Source organism: Oncorhynchus keta, chromosome 21, assembly GCF_023373465.1.
Source record: "Oncorhynchus keta strain PuntledgeMale-10-30-2019 chromosome 21, Oket_V2, whole genome shotgun sequence".
Classification (NCBI taxonomy): Eukaryota; Metazoa; Chordata; class Actinopteri; order Salmoniformes; family Salmonidae; genus Oncorhynchus; species Oncorhynchus keta.
The window spans coordinates 370,001-388,808 of record NC_068441.1 but is presented as its reverse complement, the minus strand read 5'-3'; the positions used below and the strand labels follow the sequence as shown (position 1 = coordinate 388,808).

General features: G+C 47.0%; 1 protein-coding gene across 2 annotated transcripts in view; it reads left to right on the top strand.

Moving 5' to 3' along the window:
- Positions 1–18,808, top strand: part of LOC118399904 (kinesin heavy chain-like) — a 146,363-nt gene that overhangs the window by 37,073 nt on the left and 90,482 nt on the right. For both annotated transcript variants that reach the window (XM_052473186.1, XM_052473185.1), the window contains exon 2: positions 12,176–12,263. In XM_052473186.1, coding sequence (XP_052329146.1) covers positions 12,176–12,263 — 88 coding nt within the window. The remainder of the gene's footprint in view (positions 1–12,175; positions 12,264–18,808) is intronic.

The window sequence follows — 18,808 nt, the reverse complement described above, 5'->3', positions numbered from 1 at the left end:
GTGGTCCATTTTTCTTTGAAAATTCTACACTCCTTATCTACTTTTCTCCGTTTGGATAACGACATTTTGGCTAATGATATTAACAACGCCGTAACAAGCAGCAGATGGCGCATTGATACCGTCTGCTGTTTTCAGTCTGTCTCAGTGATGCGGCTTGTCTTCTACTCTGATGGAAAGAGTGCGCCCCTTAGCGGATAATCCATGAATTGCAGCGAATTAAAAATATTAATTCCATGTCTTTTATGCATTTTTTCCACTTTCAAATTATCCTGCGGGCCTGATCGAACCTCCTTGGGGGCCGGTTCCGGCCCGCGGGCCGTATGTTTGACACCCCTGTTCTAGAGCCACCTAACTCACCACGCACTATCGACCCGAGGTCTAGAACAGGTTTCTAAAGTTTCGGAACTGTAGGTCTGACGGTTCTTTTTTAGCTCGAACAAAGCTAACTATTGGAGGCAATGTCTGTCTCTACAAACCCCAATACGTCCCTCCTTCCAAGTTGTGTGTCTGTGTGATTTAGTTTTCCTTGAAATTTTATGGGAAAATGACTGATTTACAGTTCATGGGGGTTGCCTAATCACACATATGAAGTTTTGGACAGATCTGACTTTTTTAACCCTCGAAACAGCCCCTGAGACACCAATTAAGGCACTTCCGGTTGTCACAGGAAGCTATAAGTCAACACATATCCTCACTGGGCTATGCTTTTACAGAATCCTGAGTTTTAAGTCCTTACGTTAAGAATTGACTGATTTACACAGGGTTGAATGCACTATGTCTATCAAACTGCAGGCAGGTAATGGAAAAACACTTTTAGGGTGATTTTAACCACTTCCGGTTGGTCCAGGAAGCTTAGAATCAACACAGGTAGACCTCATACTGGCCTGATGGACTGTTACCAAAGACAGGTTCATACGGCATTCATAACCCATATAGACTTCAGGTTGAATTTAGGGGTAAAGGCAATGTATTCCTATGGGGAGAGAAATCAATGCAAACTTTTGAAGTAAACACCATCTTTTAACTATTAAGGGTTAATGCCACACTGTCAACGTTAGGCTTGCACGGATCGGAAGGACCTTAGGAACATACCTGAGGTCGAATTGTGCTTCTCACCCTAACGGTTCTCTCACTGTCACCCAAAAGCAAATGACGTTGTGGGGCAGGCTTCATTTTGGGCCTACTTTTCTAATGGTCGCTGCGCTCAGACCGAGCGAGCTACGGTCAAGCGGGATATCTCGTTGAATTCGGCACGGCCTAGACATTATGTTTATGCCATTGCCTGCTCTCTGTGTCTTTAAGTACCGCACTTTTCACTCCATCCTTGCTGTGTGTGCGTGTGAGAGCTTTCTTTGACATCTGCTGGGAGAAATGACTGATTTACAGTTCACGAGGGTTACCTAGTCACACATATGAAGTTTTGAAAAGATCTGACCTTTTAACCCATGGAAACTGCCACTGTGACACCATTAAAGGCACTTCCGGTTGGCACAGGAAGCTATAAATAAACTCATATCATGATTGGGGTATGCCTTTACAGAATCCCGAGTTTTAAGTCTTTACGTTAAGAACTGAGTTATTTACGGAGGGTTTAGTGAGTGTGTGTTATTTCAGAAAATCATAGAAAATCACAGAAATCTCGCAGAGCTCCGCAGCACACTTTAAAAAGATTCGTAAGAACAACCTGCAACTGGATCTGTAACCGTTGAAAAAACACCTATCCGTGAACATCACCAAGGTGTCGTTGTACGATTTCTCTTAAATGACGATAGATAAATGGCTGGTTCTTTTTTATTGACACCGGAGGCTCCTTGACTTTGACGTGAAGTGGAAAAATAATTTCTCTATTTTCATTTTGGACCTTTAATCCCAGATAAATGGCCATAACTCAAAACCGTTGAGGCCTAGACGCCATCTTGTTCGGGGCCAACTGCCCATTATGCCGCCCCTACGCTCACCGAGTTTCGGCTTCTAAATATTTTCAGTTTTCGAGATAAGGCCCCGTCGTGAATCGTGATGTTTTGTAGCAATAGCCATATGATTGCTTATGCCCTCTTGTGGGAATTTCCGGGACATGGGAAAAATGACATAAATCTTATTATTTTTGTAAACGGAAACCGAATGTCCGACAACGTTCATTTGATGACTTCCTGGTAGGTCCGGCCCTGCCGCCGGCCCGACGCCGTCCGCGAATTTTACAAACGATTTCGGACGCCTAGTAAGGGACCGTACATTTGCAATATGGACTTTCTCACTAACCATACAGGTACTGCCGAATTCTTCCCTTAAGGTATGTAATGGCTTATGCAAGGAACTAATGCCTAGATGTTTTGAGGGGTAAGACTATTCAACGGAGAACCATCTACTATATTTTGATCAACATGACATGAGCAATTGATAATGTGGAAAAAAGCTGACACTTGTACATTATCAATTGCAATTTGTTCAAAAGGAATAAGAAATTGCTTTAATGATGTGCACAAGTGACTAGATGATTTGGAATTTGTACAAGTAGTATCAAGAATTGCACTTTTGATCTGAGAAATGCATCAAAGCGACTGAGAAAAACTGTAATGAATAATGCAGAGTGCTCCAGTTCCATAAAATACTATTTACTCCAGTTTTTGAGTGTTAAAAAAACTGCTATTTATACCAAAGCATAACGATAGTGAGAAACGTCTAGTTATCTAAGCGAAAGCTTTGGGATAAAATTTGATTTGAAAGATAAACCCAAGAAATTTCCTTTTTTTTCTCATTTTTTTTTCTGCAGAATTTGCATTCTCTATGTCTCCCTTAGCAACCATCGTGTAGGCCTACCCAGTGTATTGTAATTTGTAACCATGGTGTATAAATATGCCTCCTATTTAGAGAGCCTGGTGGTATCCACGGATTGTGTAGCAGTTTAACAGGCATTTTCTAGAGAGAGAGAGCTTATTTGACCCTTCTGTAATTTATTATTTTCATGTAATGTATTCTTGTGCCTGCCATTGTTGATGGGGAGTTGAATTATGTTGTTATCTGTCTGTCTGTGGTTTAGCTGTAGGGAGCCAGCATCCCAGAACCATGTAGATTCTGTGTCCAGAGCAGTCTATAGCTGCCCAGAGACCTGCCCTGAGAGCAGGCTGTATCTGGTGTAAGCAGGCCAACCCGTGTGACACACACACAAACGTCCCGTGTGTAGGGCCCTTCATACCTCTGAGAGGAGGAGAGGAGACAATCTCTCCCCCCGCCACAGCAGAGTCAAGTCAAGTGGGAGGGAATAACACATGCAGTGACTATCACCAAATCCCAAAGCCTCTTATATATCAATCTTTTTTTTTTTTTTTACCAACCCACAAGATGTAGCCAGTGATGCATTGACATGCAAAGCGAGAGAAGCGAGAGATAGATGAGAGGGAAGGTAGTAGAGTGTGAAAAGGAAGCTTTAAAGCAAATGCCGTGGCTATGTAGCTGCTGCCCCGGTTAAACCCACCACGCCCAACCCTCTAGCTGCTGTGTTTGCTAGTGATGGAGAAAAAAAGTGACACCAATCAGGCCCCAGATGACGGGAGTTGCCCACCCCTGAGTCTAGCGTACACACACACACACACACACACACACACACACACACACACACACACACACACACACACACACACACACACACACACACACACACACACACACACACACACACACACACACACACACACACACACACACACACACACACACACACACACACACACACACACGCGTCAAGGCCTCTGTCTGGTTAGAGAGAGCAGAGCAGCAGAGCTCTGATGGTCCCCAAAGCTCAGCCCATTTCTCCCTGCCAGAACTCCATTTACATTTAGCTGCTCTCTCTCACTCTCTCTTTCTCCCCCTTCCTTCCCTCCCTCCCTCCTTCCCCTGTCACACCCTTCTCTTTGTTTTCCCCTATAGTTCTCCCCCACTCCCCAACTCTCACGCTAACAACAGATGGCGGGAAGGGAGGCCTTGGCCTGCTGTATTTCACATGCAACCCACAAGCACACACAAACAAAACCACACACACACACATAATGGAGAAACGTATATAGCACATGTATGCAGAACAGAACAAAACAAAATAGCAGATTAGCTTTAAGCAGGGATATCAGAATAAGAAACGGCTTAGCAAAGCAATGGGGATGTTTGATCCTCATTACATCATATAAGCGTTTCATGTCATTCACAAGCCCCAACACATTTTCAGTTGTTCTGCTAGGTGCAGCGTTCTGCTCTGTGTGGAGCAAATCCTTTGGAACTGTACCCAATGGTAGTCAGACCTAATGGAAAGCTTGTTTTCACCTGGCCAGCTCTGAGGTTTATTTGTGACAGTTAAAAACAGTTTCAGTTATTTGAAACCCATGTCAGATGACAGAAAACATGGAGTCTATTACCTATTCAACTATGTCAAATCAGAACCTCAGGAAAATGTCTCCATACAGTATATATACTGTGTATTTTCCTGTCTGCAGCAAAAATGTTTAACTGAAATCTTAAAGCTAGTGAGTCAGTAGATATTGACCGGCGGGGAAATTGTGACACTTGAAAACCTTTTCAGTTTAAATGGGAAGTATTTTTAGGTCATAGTAGGACCTCAGGAAATTATCTCCTCTACACACTGTACATGATTTCCCTGTCTGCTGCAGAAATTAATAACTGAGCATCCTATGAATACTTGTAGAACTACCTGAATCTGAGTTTAAAGCCAATGAGTCAGTGGATATGGTCTGCATCCAAAATGGCCCCCCTTATTTCTTATATAGTTCACAACTTTTTACCTATAGGGCTCAGGTCAAAAGTAGGACAGTATGTATAAGGTGCCATTTGGGAAGCAGATTCAGTCTTTAGGCCCATTACAGCTCAGAACAACACCAGAATAGAACAGGAACATGTTCCAGAATGGAACGCTGAGCAACTCCGAAGAGAATATCAACATTTCAGGCTCTTGTGTCACAACTGTTAAACATGTATAATTCAGTGAAGTGCATGATTCTAAATATAGTTTTATGGAAATATGTACCTAGCCAATCTACACAGAGAGCTAAGAAGGGAGGTGGAGAAATGAGGGGAGGTATGATGAAAGGGGAGAGGATGAGGAGGAAAGGAGAGGGGACGAGAGAGGAAGAAGATGAGAAAGGAGGAGAGGGTAAAGGAGAGGAGAGGAACTTGTAGGAGTAGAGGGGAGGAGAAAGCGAGAATATAGGAGGAAAGGTGAGGCTAGATGGACTAATTACTCAATCTGTGCTGGCTAACAGCAGGGGAGGAGGGGAGGGATGGAGTGATGGGGGGAGGGATGGAGGGAGGGCTGGCCAGTGACTGAGGTCTGTTTCATTATGGAGATTTTCACTGCAGTGTCTCTCCATCTCCACCCCTCCATACCACCGCCTCTCCCTCCCTCCCTCCCATCTCCCTTCTGGCCTGTCTTCTCCTCCTTTTCTACCCTTCTCTTTGTTTTCCCCTATAGCCCAGAACCTCTCTCATAGCCAGCTCTCCCCCCACTCTCCCACTCTCACGCTAACAACAGATTGGAGGCCATTGAAGAAAAGGAGGCCAGATGTGTTTCACATGCAACACACAAACACACACGCACGCAAACACACACACACACAAACACACACACAAACACACAAACACACACACAAACACACACAGAAACACACAAGCACGCAAACACACACGCACGCAAACACACACGCACGCAAACACACACACAAACACATGTATACATTTACATTTACATTTAAGTCATTTAGCAGACGCTCTTATCCAGAGCGACTTTACAAATTGGTGCATACACCTTATGACAACCAGTGGAACAGCCACTTGCATCTAAATCTTGTTGGGGGGTGAGAAGGATTACTTACCCTTACTTACCCTATCCTAGGTATTCCTTGAAGAGGTGGGGTTTCAGGTGTCTCCGGAAGGTGGTGATTGACTCCGCTGTCCTGGCGTCGTGAGGGAGTTTGTTCCACCATTGGGGGCCAGAGCAGCGAACAGTTTTGACTGGGCTGAGCGGGAACTGTACTTCCTCAGTGGTAGGGAGGCGAGCAGGCCAGAGGTGGATGAACGCAGTGCCCTTGTTTGGGTGTAGGGCCTGATCAGAGCCTGGAGGTACTGAGGTGCCGTTCCCCTCACAGCTCCGTAGGCGAGCACCATGGTCTTGTAGCGGATGCGAGCTTCAACTGGAAGCCAGTGGAGAGAGCGGAGGAGCGGGGTGACGTGGAGAGAACTTGGGAAGGTTGAACACCAGACGGGCTGCGGCGTTCTGGATGAGTTGTAGGGTTTAATGGCACAGGCAGGGAGCCCAGCCAACAGCGAGTTGCAGTAATCAAGACGGAGATGACAAGTGCCTGGATTAGGACCTGCGCCGCTTCCTGTGTGAGGCAGGGTCGAGACACTTCATGGATGTTGTAGAGCATGAACCTACAGGAACGGGACACCGCCTTGATGTTAGTTGAGAACGTCAGGGTGTTGTCCAGGATCACGCCAAGGTTCTTAGCGCTCTGGGAGGAGGACACAATGGAGTTGTCAACCGTGATGGCGAGATCATGGAACGGGCAGTCCTTCCCCGGGAGGAAGAGGAGCTCCGTCTTGCTGAGGTTCAGCTTGAGGTGGTGATCCGTCATCCACACTGATATGTCTGCCAGACATGCAGAGATGCGATTCGCCACCTGGTCATCAGAAGGGGGAAAGGAGAAGATTAATTGTGTGTCGTCTGCATAGCAATGATAGGAGAGACCATGTGAGGTTATGACAGAGCCAAGTGACTTGGTGTATAGCGAGAATAAGAGAGGGCCTAGAACAGAGCCCTGGGGGACACCAGTGGTGAGAGCGCGTGGTGAGGAGACAGATTCTCGCCACGCCACCTGGTAGGAGCGACCTGTCAGGATAGGACGCAATCCAAGCGTGGGCCGCGCCGGAGATGCCCAACTCGGAGAGGGTGGAGAGGAGGATCTGATGGTTCACAGTATCGAAGGCAGCCGATAGGTCTAGAAGGATGAGAGCAGAGGAGAGAGAGTTAGCTTTAGCAGTGCGGAGCGCCTCCGTGATACAGAGAAGAGCAGTCTCAGTTGAATGACTAGTCTTGAAACCTGACTGATTTGGATCAAGAAGGTCATTCTGAGAGAGATAGCGGTAGAGCTGGCCAAGGACGGCACGCTCAAGAGTTTTGGAGAGAAAAGAGAGAAGGGATACTGGTCTGTAGTTGTTGACATCGGAGGGATCGAGTGTAGGTTTTTTCAGAAGGGGTGCAACTCTCGCTCTCTTGAAGACGGGAGGGACGAGCCAGCGGTCAGGGATGAGTTGATGAGCGAGGTAAGGTAAGGGAGAAGGTCTCCGGAAATGGTCTGGAGAAGAGAGGAGGGGATAGGGTCAAGCGGGCAGGTTGTTGGGCGGCTTTTTTCCGGCCGTCACAAGACGCGAGATTTCATCTGGAGAGAGAGGGGAGAAAGAGGTCAGAGCATAGGGTAGGGCAGTGTGAGCAGAACCAGCGGTGTCGTTTGACTTAGCAAACGAGGATCGGATGTCATCGACCTTCTTTTCAAAATGGTTGACGAAGTCATCTGCAGAGAGGGAGGAGGGAGGGGGGGGAGGATTCAGGAGGGAGGAGAAGGTGGCAAAGAGCTTCCTAGGGTTAGAGGCAGATGCTTGGAATTTAGAATGGTAGAAAGTGGCTTTAGCAGCAGAGACAGAGGAGGAAAATGTAGAGAGGAGGGAGTGAAAGGATGCCAGGTCCGCAGGGAGGCGAGTTTTCCTCCATTTCCGCTCGGCTGCCCGGAGCCCTGTTCTGTGAGCTCGCAATGAGTCGTCGAGCCACGGAGCGGGAGGGGAGGACCGAGCCGGCCTGGAGGATAGGGGACATAGGGAGTCAAAGGATGCAGTAAGGGAGGAGAGGAGGGTTGAGGAGGCAGAATCAGGAGATAGGTTGGAGAAAGTTTGAGCAGAGGGAAGAGAAGATAGGATGGAAGAGGAGAGAGAGAGCGGGGGAGAGAGAGCGAAGATTGGGACGGCGCGATACCATCCGAGTAGGGGCAGTGTGGGAAGTGTTGGATGAGAGCGAGAGGGAAAAGGATACAAGGTAGTGGTCGGAGACTTGGAGGGGAGTTGCAATGAGGTTAGTGGAAGAACAGCATCTAGTAAAGATGAGGTCAAGCGTATTGCCTGCCTTGTGAGTAGGGGGAGGGGTGAGAGGGTGAGGTCAAAAGAGGAGAGGAGTGGAAAGAAGGAGGCAGAGAGGAATGAGTCAAAGGTAGACGTGGGGAGGTTAAAGTCGCCCAGAACTGTGAGAGGTGAGCCGTCCTCAGGAAAGGAGCTTATCAAGGCATCAAGCTCATTGATGAACTCTCCGAGGGAACCTGGAGGGCGATAAATGATAAGGATGTTAAGCTTGAAAGGGCTGGTAACTGTGACAGCATGGAATTCAAAGGAGGCAATAGACAGATGGGTAAGGGGAGAAAGAGAGAAAGACCACTTGGGAGAGATGAGGATCCCGGTGCCACCACCCCGCTGACCAGAAGCTCTCGGGTGTGCGAGAACACGTGGGCGGACGAGGAGAGAGCAGTAGGAGTAGCAGTGTTATCTGTGGTGATCCATGTTTCCGTCAGTGCCAAGAAGTCAAGGGACTGGAGGGAGGCATAGGCTGAGATGAACTCTGCCTTGTTGGCCGCAGATTGGCAGTTCCAGAGGCTACCAGAGACCTGGAACTCCACGTGGGTCGTACGCTGGGACCACCAGGTTAGGGTGGTCGCGCCACGCGGTGTGGAGCGTTTGTATGGTCTGTGCAGAGAGGAGAGAACAGGGATAGACAGACACATAGTTGACAGGCTACAGAAAAGGCTACGCTAATGCAAGGAAATTGGAATGACAAGCGGACTACACGTCTCGAATGTTCAGAAAGTTAAGCTTACGTAGCAAGAATCTTATTGACTAAAATGATTAAAATGATACAGTACTGCTAAAGTAGGCTAGCTGGCAGTAGCTGCGTTGTTGACACTACACTAATCAAGTCGTTCCGTTGAGTGTAATAATTCTACAGTGCTGCTATTCGGGGCTAGCTGGCTAGCTAGCAGTGTTGTTTACGTTACGTTGAGTTAAAAGAACGACAATAGCTGGCTAGCTAACCTAGGGAATCGGTCTAGACTACACAATTATCTTTGAAACAAAGACGGCTATGCAGCTAGCCACGATCAAACAAATCAAACCGCTGCACTGCAATGAAACGAAAATGTGAAACCACCTGACCGGGTTGTTGAATTCAAAACAGCAGACGTTGGCTAGCTGTTAGCAGTTAGCTGTTGGCTAGCTAGCAGAGTCTCCTACGTTAAGGACGACAAATAGCTGGCTAGCGAACCTCAGTGAATTAAGATAATCACTCCAAGGCTACACACACTAAACTACACAATTATCTTGAAACAAAGACAGCTATGTAGCTAGTTAACACTGAACTAATCAAGTCGTACAGTTGAGTGAATAGCACTACAGTGATGCTAATCTGTGTGCGTTAGCTAGCTCCTGGGCGAATAGCAGTGAAGGCTACGTTAGGGCGACGTTTAAATACGATAATTATGCAATTATCTCTGATACAAGGACGGCTATGTAGCTAGCTAAGAAGAATTGCTAAGATTAGACAAATCAACCGTTGTACTATAATGAAATGTAATGAAAAAGTTATAAAAAGTTATACAACCTGCAGAGCGAAGTGCGAATGCGACCGCTCGCTCAACCGAACCGGAACATATACAGTGTATGTACATTCTTAGATTTTTGTTTGTTGTTGTCGCTATCTAGAACCAGAAGGGTTATTCTGCTGTCTCCATAGCAGAACGCTTAGAACAACCCTTTTTGATTCTAGGTAGAACCCCTTTGGGTTCCATGTCCAGACCTCTTTCCACAGAGAGTTCTACCTGGAACCAAAAAGGGTCCTCCCTATGGGGACAGCCAAAGCATCCTTTCGGAACAATTTTTTCTAAGGGTGTACTGACACAGTCCCAGCTTAGCTTAGTGTTTTTGTGTTTTGAACATCCGAATTGTCATGTATCTGCAGCAGAACAGAACAAAAAAACATAGTAGATTAGCTTTAAGGAGGGAGATCAGGATAACAAACATTTTAGCAAAGCAATTGGGATGTTTTTGATCCTCATTATATCATAAAAGCATTTCATCTCATTTTACAAGCCCCTGGTAAAGGCCAACACGTTTTCTGTTTTTCTGCTCAGTACAGGGTTCTGCTCAGTGCAGGGTTCTGCTCAGTGCAGGGTTCTGCTCAGTGCAGGGTTCTGCTCTGTGTGGAGCACATCCGTTGGACCCGTGCCCAACGGTAATCAGACCTATAATGGAAAGCGTGTTTGCACCTGGCGAGCTCGGGCGGTGCAATTGTGACAGTTGACAACTGTTTCCGTTATTTGAAACCAATTTCAGATTGCGAGAAACATGGAGTTTATTACCTCTTCGACTATGTCATATCAGGACCTCAGGAAAATGTCTCCATGTAACCATGTATTTCCTTGTCTGCAGCAGAAACTAATAACTGAACTCTTAAGCCAGTGAGTAAGTAAATATTGACCGGCGGTGAAATTGTGATACTTGAAAAACTTTTTATTTTAAATGGGATGTACAAAAAACACTCTACGTCTATTCAACTAGGTCATAGTAAGAGGAGAAGTAGAAAGGAGGAGAGATATGATGAGAGGAGAGGATGAGAAGGAAGGGAGAGGGGATGAGAGAGGAAGAATATGAGAAAGGAGGAGCAGGTTTAGGAGAGAGAGAGAGAGCAGTGAATAGGAGGCGAGGGGAGGAGAAAGGGAGAAGAAGATAGGAGGAAAAGTGAGGCAGATGGACTAATTACTGAATCTGTGCTGGCTAACAGCAGGGGAGGGGTGGAGTGATGGGATGGAGGGAGGGCCACCCCTTCATCCCTTCGCTCCTCCATTCCTCCACCCCTCTATTTCTCCGTTCCTCCGTCCCTCAATACCTCAATCCCTGACTTTGCCGCATGCCGCAGAGACCATTTACCACACACACACACACACACACACACACACACACACACACACACACACACACACACACACACACACACACACACACACACACACACACACACACACACACACACACACACACACACACACACACACACTCTCCAGTCATTAACGATTGCAAGTATACCCATAACACGATGCAGTCACCACTATGCTTGAAAATATGAAGAGTGCCCCAAATATAACACTTTGTATTCAGGACAAAATGTTAATTGCTTTGCCACATGTTTTGCAATATTAGTTTAATGCCTTGTTGAAAACAGGATGCATGTTTTGAAATATGTTTTATCCTTCCGTCAAATAGGTTAATATTGGGGAGTAACTATAATGTTGTTGATCCATCCTCAGTTTTCTCCTATCACAGCCATTACACTTTGTAACTGTTTTAAAGTCATCATTGGATTCATGGTGAAATCCCTGAGCGGTTTCCTTCCTCTCCGGCAATTGTTAACATGGACATTTGTATCTTTGTAATGAGTGCGTGTATTGATACACGTACTCATTATTCTATATACTTCCGGCCCGTCCTTGGACACTGTGCTATCTAACCTCCAAACGAGCTTCAAGGCCATACAACACTCCTTCCGTGGCCTCCAACTGCTCTTAAACACTAGTAAAACCAAATGCATGCTTTTCAACCATTCGCTGCCTGCACCCGCACGCCTGACTAGCATCACCACCCTGCTATGCTTTATCTTGGCCAGGTCGCAGTTGCAAATGAGAACTTGTTCTCAACTAGCCTACCCTGGTTAAATAAAGGTGAAAAACAACATCCAAAGTGTAATTAATAATTTCATCATGCTGAAAGAGTTATTCAATGTCTGCTTTTTAAAAAATACATCTACCAATAGGCCCCCATTCCCTGCGGCAACATTCTCATGGACCGTGTTAAGGGCTGTGTTTGTCTCTGTATGCACACTATTCCCTATATAGTGTACTACTTTTACCAGAGCCCTATGATAGTGTAATACATAGGGAAATAGTGTAATATATAGGGAATTGGGTCAAAAGTAGTGCATGTTTTCTGTTCAGGGAATAGGGTGCCTTTTGAGATGCATCCAGAGCCAGAGACGGTGTTTGTTTTGATGTATTGACTGACCCAGGAACTGTGTGTCTTGGCTCCACAGGGGAAGTCCTATGTGTTTGACCGGGTGTTCCCCACCAACACAACACAAGAACAGGTGTACAACACCTGCGCCAAACAGATAGTCAAAGGTGAGTGCCAGCCTCTGCCTCTCTCTCTCTCTCTCTCTCTCTCTCTCTCTCTCTCTCTCTCTCTCTCTCTCTCTCTCTCTCTCTCCATGCTGGGAGTGATTGGTGCATGCTGGGAATTGTCTTTCGGTTTGCTATTTCTTGGTGGCATTTTGTTTTGGTGCATGATTAACGTTATTATTTTTTTGTGTGGTAGAATTAAGTATTTTGTTTTTCGTATCAAAATTACCCTGATTTTGGAGGGGATGGCAGCCCGAAAGGGGACGCCGTCCCTGTCACTTCGGCACGGCTTTAGGTGTGTTACTGAAGCTGCTGTCACGGTGGAGGAGTTTCTGGTCGCCGTAGGAGAGAAGGTAGGATATGAGAATATTGCTTATGCATCTCGGATGAATAAAGCTGTGGTGGTATTTCTTAAAGAAGAGTGTCTGGTAGGTCGTATGGTTGAGCATGGTGTACTTCTTAAAGGAATGTTTATTCAAGTTACGCCGCTTTTTTTCCCCCTTCAACAAGGGTAACGATTTCAAATGTACCACCGTTTATTCCAAATGAGCTATTGGAGCGCGAGTTATTGCGCTTTGGGAAGTTCGCCAGTTCAATTAAGGTTGTCCCGTTGGGTTGCAAACACCCGGCGTTGAAACCGGTAATGTCATTTCGGCGACAGGTGTTTATGTTTTTGGACTCACCGGAGCAGACTTTAGAGTTATCGTTTAAAATCAAGCATGACAATAGATTGTATATGGTTTATGCTAGTACAGTGTTTTGAGTGTGGAGATGTTGGTCATAAGCGACATGCTTGCCCGAAAAGGGAGAAGGCAGAGGGAGGGGCACAGGTGGTTATCGTAACGCCTGGGCCCGCTGATGTAGGGAGAGGTGAGCTGACAGCGGTAGAGCAGCCACAAGCACCTGTTGCTGAGGAACAAGTTATCCTTGTAGAGGGCACGGGGTTGCAACTTGTATTAGAAGGTAATGTTATGCTACAGAAAAATAGTGTTGTAGAAGGTAAGGATGTATCTGAAGAGCCAGTTCCTCAGACTGGTGAGCAGGTGCCCAGTATGAGTGCTGGGGTAAAGGAGGGGGTTCATGTGGAGCTAGGCTCCCAGGCAGTGGAGGAGTTGCCCACCACGAGTGCTGTGGTTCATGTAGAGCTAGGCTCCCAGGCAGTGGAGGAGTTGCCCACTACGAGTGCTGTGGTTCATGTAGAGCTAGGCTCCCAGGCAGTGGAGGAGTTGCCCACTACGAGTGCTGTGGTTCATGTAGAGCTAGGCTCCCAGGTAGTGGAGGAGTTGCCCACTACGAGTGCTGGGGTTCATGTAGAGCTAGGCTCCCAGGTAGTGGAGGAGTTGCCCACTACGAGTGCTGGGGTTCATGTAGAGCTAGGCTCCCAGGTAGTGGAGGAGTTGCCCACTACGAGTGCTGTGGTTCATGTAGAGCTAGGCTCCCAGGCAGTGGAGGAGTTGCCCACTACGAGTGCTGGGGTTCATGTAGAGCTAGGCTCCCAGGTAGTGGAGGAGTTGCCCATTATGAGTAATGAGGTACAGGAGGGTTTTCATGGGGTGCTAGGCTCCCAGGTAGTGGAGGAGATGCCCACTACGAGTAATGAGGTACAAGAGGGTTTTCATGTGGAGCTAAGCTCTCAGGTAGTGGAGGAGATGCCCACTACGAGTAATGAGGTACAAGAGGGTTTTCATGTGGAGCTAAGCTCTCAGGTAGTGGAGGAGATTCCCACTACGAGTGCTGGGGTTCATGTGGAGCTAGGCTCCCAGTTAATGGAGGAGATGCCCACTATGAGTAGTGATGTTCAGGTGGGGCTAGTCTCCCAGGTAGTGGAGGAGATGCTTGGTACGAGTGATGAGGTGCAAGTGGGGAGTGTTGAAAGGGATGTGGTAGAGGGGAGTCGGTTGTCTGTGGTCTCAGCTGAGGAGGATCAAGAGAAGGATATGCATATCTCTTTGGATATGACAGCTGATGGTGAGGACTCAGTTTATGATCTAGAGGAGGTAAATGAGTTTCTGGATCAGACTTTTGGGAAATCTGTCAAATTGGCAGAGTATTTTGATGTTGATAAGTTTGTGAGGTCAGCTGTGATGTTACAGAAGACGGTGGGGTTAGATCAGTTGAGTGAGAAGAAGCGGTTTCGCTTGAGGAAATGTATTACTGCTGTTGCAGCAGCAAAAGGTGGTGGGAAACGTGTTCAGGTTAAGAGAAGAAAAAAGAATAATGATGATGATCATGCCTCATAGGGTGTCTTTTTTCATGTTGGTTTCTCTGTGGGCTCTTCTGCTTTTCTTTTCTCTTTTCTATATGGAAGTACTAAGGGTAGGTTCTCTTAATATTAATGGGGGAAGGGACAGGAATAAGAGGGCTTGGGTTTTAGAAGTAATAAAACAGAAAAGGCTTAATGTAGTTTTCCTACAGGAGACACATAGTGATGAGGAAAATGAGGTTGACTGGGGTATGTGGTGGGAGGGGCAGCATGTACTCAGTCATGGTACTAATTTCAGTACTGGGGTGGCAATCTTGTTTTCCTCAGGCTTAGGGGTGACTGTGGTATCAACAACAGAGATTGCCAAGGGTCGGGTCTTATTGGTCAAGGTGGATGTTATGTTTTTTTTTTTTTTGAATGTTTATGCTCCTAATGAGGGTACAGAGCGTATTGCTGTCTTTGATCAAATAAAGGAAACCTTAAGACAGTGTGATCAAGAGGGGTGTATGGTTTTAGGGGGTGACTGGAATTGTACAGTGGATTTTACTGTTGATCGCACCGCTGAAGAACCTCACCTGCGGTCAGCCACTTGCCTGTCTGGCCTATTAAATGAGTTTGAGCTTTCTGATGTGTGGAGAGTAAGGAATGCAAAAGTTAGGCGGTACACATGGCTAAAAATTTATGAAGGTTGTGTCAGTGCAGCAAGGTTAGACAGGTTGTATGTATCTGAGCAATACTGTAGTAGGGTTGGAAGGTTAGACAGATTGTTTGTATCTGAGCAATACTGTAGTAGGGTTGGAAAGTGTGCCATTACTCCTGTGGGATTTTCTGATCATCATATTGTTACTGTTGATATTCACTTGTCCTGTCCACGAAGGTCATCACCTTATTGGTATTTTAATGTTACATTGTTACATGATGTCATGTTTTGTGACAGGTTTGTGTTGTTTTGGGAAAAATGGAGGGTTATAAAGGGGAATTTTGAGTCCTTGAGACAATGGTGGGAGGTTGGGAAGGCCCAAATACGAGTATTTTGTCAACAGTATACTGCTCTGTCTCAAATTGAATTTAAAGAGACTATCAAGGCCCTTGAACAGGACATCAAGTCTATTGAATTGAAGCTGCTCACTCAGAACGACCTTGGACTAGTCATGAACTTACAGGACAAGAGACATGAACTGAGGTCGTTTCTGCATGAAAGAGTGAAGGGTGCCTTGATTAGGTCTCGTTTCGCTTCCCTCAAGGATATGGATGCTCCGAGTGCTTTTAAAAAAAACCTAGGACAGTTGACGTTTCAACGTAAACAGATGGTCTGCCTTCGTCTCCCTGATGGGAAGATGACTATGGATGATGACCAGGTGGCGAATCGCATCTCTGCATGTCTGGCAGACATATCAGTGTGGATGACGGATCACCACCTCAAGCTGAACCTCGGCAAGACGGAGCTGCTCTTCCTCCCGGGGAAGGACTGCCCGTTCCATGATCTCGCCATCACGGTTGACAACTCCATTGTGTCCTCCTCCCAGAGCGCTAAGAACCTTGGCGTGATCCTGGACAACACCCTGTCGTTCTCAACTAACATCAAGGCGGTGGCCCGTTCCTGTAGGTTCATGCTCTACAACATCCGCAGAGTACGACCCTGCCTCACACAGGAAGCGGCGCAGGTCCTAATCCAGGCACTTGTCATCTCCCGTCTGGATTACTGCAACTCGCTGTTGGCTGGGCTCCCTGCCTGTGCCATTAAACCCCTAAAACTCATCCAGAACGCCGCAGCCCGTCTGGTGTTCAACCTTCCCAAGTTCTCTCACGTCACCCCGCTCCTCCGCTCTCTCCACTGGCTTCCAGTTGAAGCTCGCATCCGCTACAAGACCATGGTGCTTGCCTACGGAGCTGTGAGGGAACGGCACCTCAGTACCTCCAGGCTCTGATCAGGCCCTACACCCAAACAAGGGCACTGCGTTCATCCACCTCTGGCCTGCTCGCCTCCCTACCACTGAGGAAGTACAGTTCCCGCTCAGCCCAGTTAAAACTGTTCGCTGCTCTGGCCCCCAATGGTGGAACAAACTCCCTCACGACGCCAGGACAGCGGAGTCAATCACCACCTTCCGGAGACACCTGAAACCCCACCTCTTTAAGGAATACCTAGGATAGGATAAGTAATCCTTCTCACCCCCCTTTAAGATTTAGATGCACTATTGTAAAGTGACTGTTCCACTGGATGTCATAAGGTGAATGCACCAATTTGTAAGTCGCTCTGGATAAGAGCGTCTGCTAAATGACTTAAATGTAAATGTAAATGTATGATATTGAAATGCGTCAACATGCCGTGGATTTCTACTCGTCCCTTTATAAGGCGGAGGATTGTGACTCTCTGTGTACTGAACAGTTGTTACATGTTCTTCCTCAATTGGGACATGAGCAGAGAGTCGCATTGGATGCTGACATTACACTGCAGGAGCTGTCCACAGCAGTTATGCAGCTCTCAACAGGCCGAGCCCCTGGCATCGATGACTTACCATCTGAGTTCTATAAGCACTTTTGGGGGTCTATTGGGGAGGATTTTTATGAAGTGCTGTGTGAATCTTTTCATGAGGGTTCTCTTCCAGTATCTTGTCAACGTGCGGTGCTTTCACTGTTGCCAAAAAAGGGGGATTTGGCTCTCATAAAAAATTGGAGACCTGTTGCTTAGCTGTGCGCAGAATACAAAATTGTTTCTAAATGTCTCTCAAACAGGTTGAAAGAGTATCTGGGATTGTTGATCCACAAGGACCAGTCCTACTGTGTACCTGATCGCTCTATTGTTGACAACTTGTTTATAATAAGAGATGTTTTAGACATTTGTAAACTGTCTGATGTAAATGTGGGTTTACTTTCGTTCGATCAGGAGAAGGCTTTTGATCGTGTGGACCACCAGTACTTGTTTAAAACAATGAAAGCCTTTGGGTTTGGGGATGTTTTTCTGTCTTGGATGAATTTACTGTATGCTGGAGCCTCGTGTATGGTGAAGGTGGGTGGTGGTTTAAGTTGCCCCATCCCTGTCCAAAGGGGCATCAGGCAGGGATGCCCAATTTCAGGGCAGTTATATAGTCTGGCGATTGAACCAATGCTTTGTTTTTTAAGAGCGAAGCTTACTGGGTTCTCTGTGCCAGGTGTAATGAAGGGTCCCACGATAGCACTGTCTGCGTATGCAGATGACGTGATAGTTTTTATTACAGGGGGTGAGGATGTTAAGGTTCTCTCAAACACTTTAAAGGTGTATGAGGGGGCCTCCTCAGCTAGAGTCAATTGGGGAAAGAGTGAAGCGCTGTGGGCAGGTCGGCTTCAAACGGGGTCCACTCAAAGGTTACCAGGGGGGCTTCAGTGGGGCAGAGATGGGATGAAGACTTTGGGGGTTTTTCTAGGCTCTGATGTCTTTCAGAAAAAGAACTGGGAGGGTGTATTGGAGAAAGTGTGTGCCAGACTGTCAAGATGGAAATGGTTGCTACCCCAGCTGTCTTATAGGGGAGGGGTACTGGTAGCCAATAATCTTGCTTCCTCTACCCTGTAGCACAGACTAATGATTTTACAGCCACCAAAGGGTCTGATACAAGAGCTTCAGAGGACCCTTGTCAATTTCTTCTGGTCTGGACAACACTGGATCAAAGCTGCAGCCCTGTACCTGCCACTGCACGAGGGTGGGCAAGGCCTGGTGGACATTTCCTCTAGGATCACGGCTTTCCGGTTCCAAGCAGCCCAGAGATTGTTGTACAGAGACTGTTCGAGCTGGGTTGAAACAGCCTACACATTGATGAGGAGAGCGGGCTGTTTGGGCTTAGACAAGCATCTTTTCCTCTTAAAGCTGGAGGGGGGTGATTTGACTGGCCTGACTCCATTTTATGAGTCTGTTATGCAGGCTTGGAGAGTCTTTGTCAAGTCCCGTAAGGCCGGCACGCCACCAGGGATGTGGCTTTTTGAAGAGCCTCTTTTTCATAACACTGCCATCCAGTCCCGTGTTCTGGGTTCAGCTAGCCTACGTTCATGCCTGTTAGGCGTGGGGTGTACCAAGCTGGGTCATCTGATGCGGAGCAGGAGCAGATCGTTGGAGGAGCTGGGAGAAAGAGCGGGGATCCGATCATCTCGCCTACTGAGGAAGGTCGTCGATGAGGTCTGCGACTCGTTGCCAGTGCTTCATCTGCAGTATGTGACTGACACTTCCAATTCTGATCGGTGGAAGGAGGGTCTGGATTATGTGTTCCCTGCACTGATTGTTAGTGCTGCGATAGGGGCATTTGAAGAGGACGTGGGGATGCTGCTTTCCTTCGATACCCCGGAGCTGGGGGAGTTCAAGGAGGTGGGAAAGAAGGCC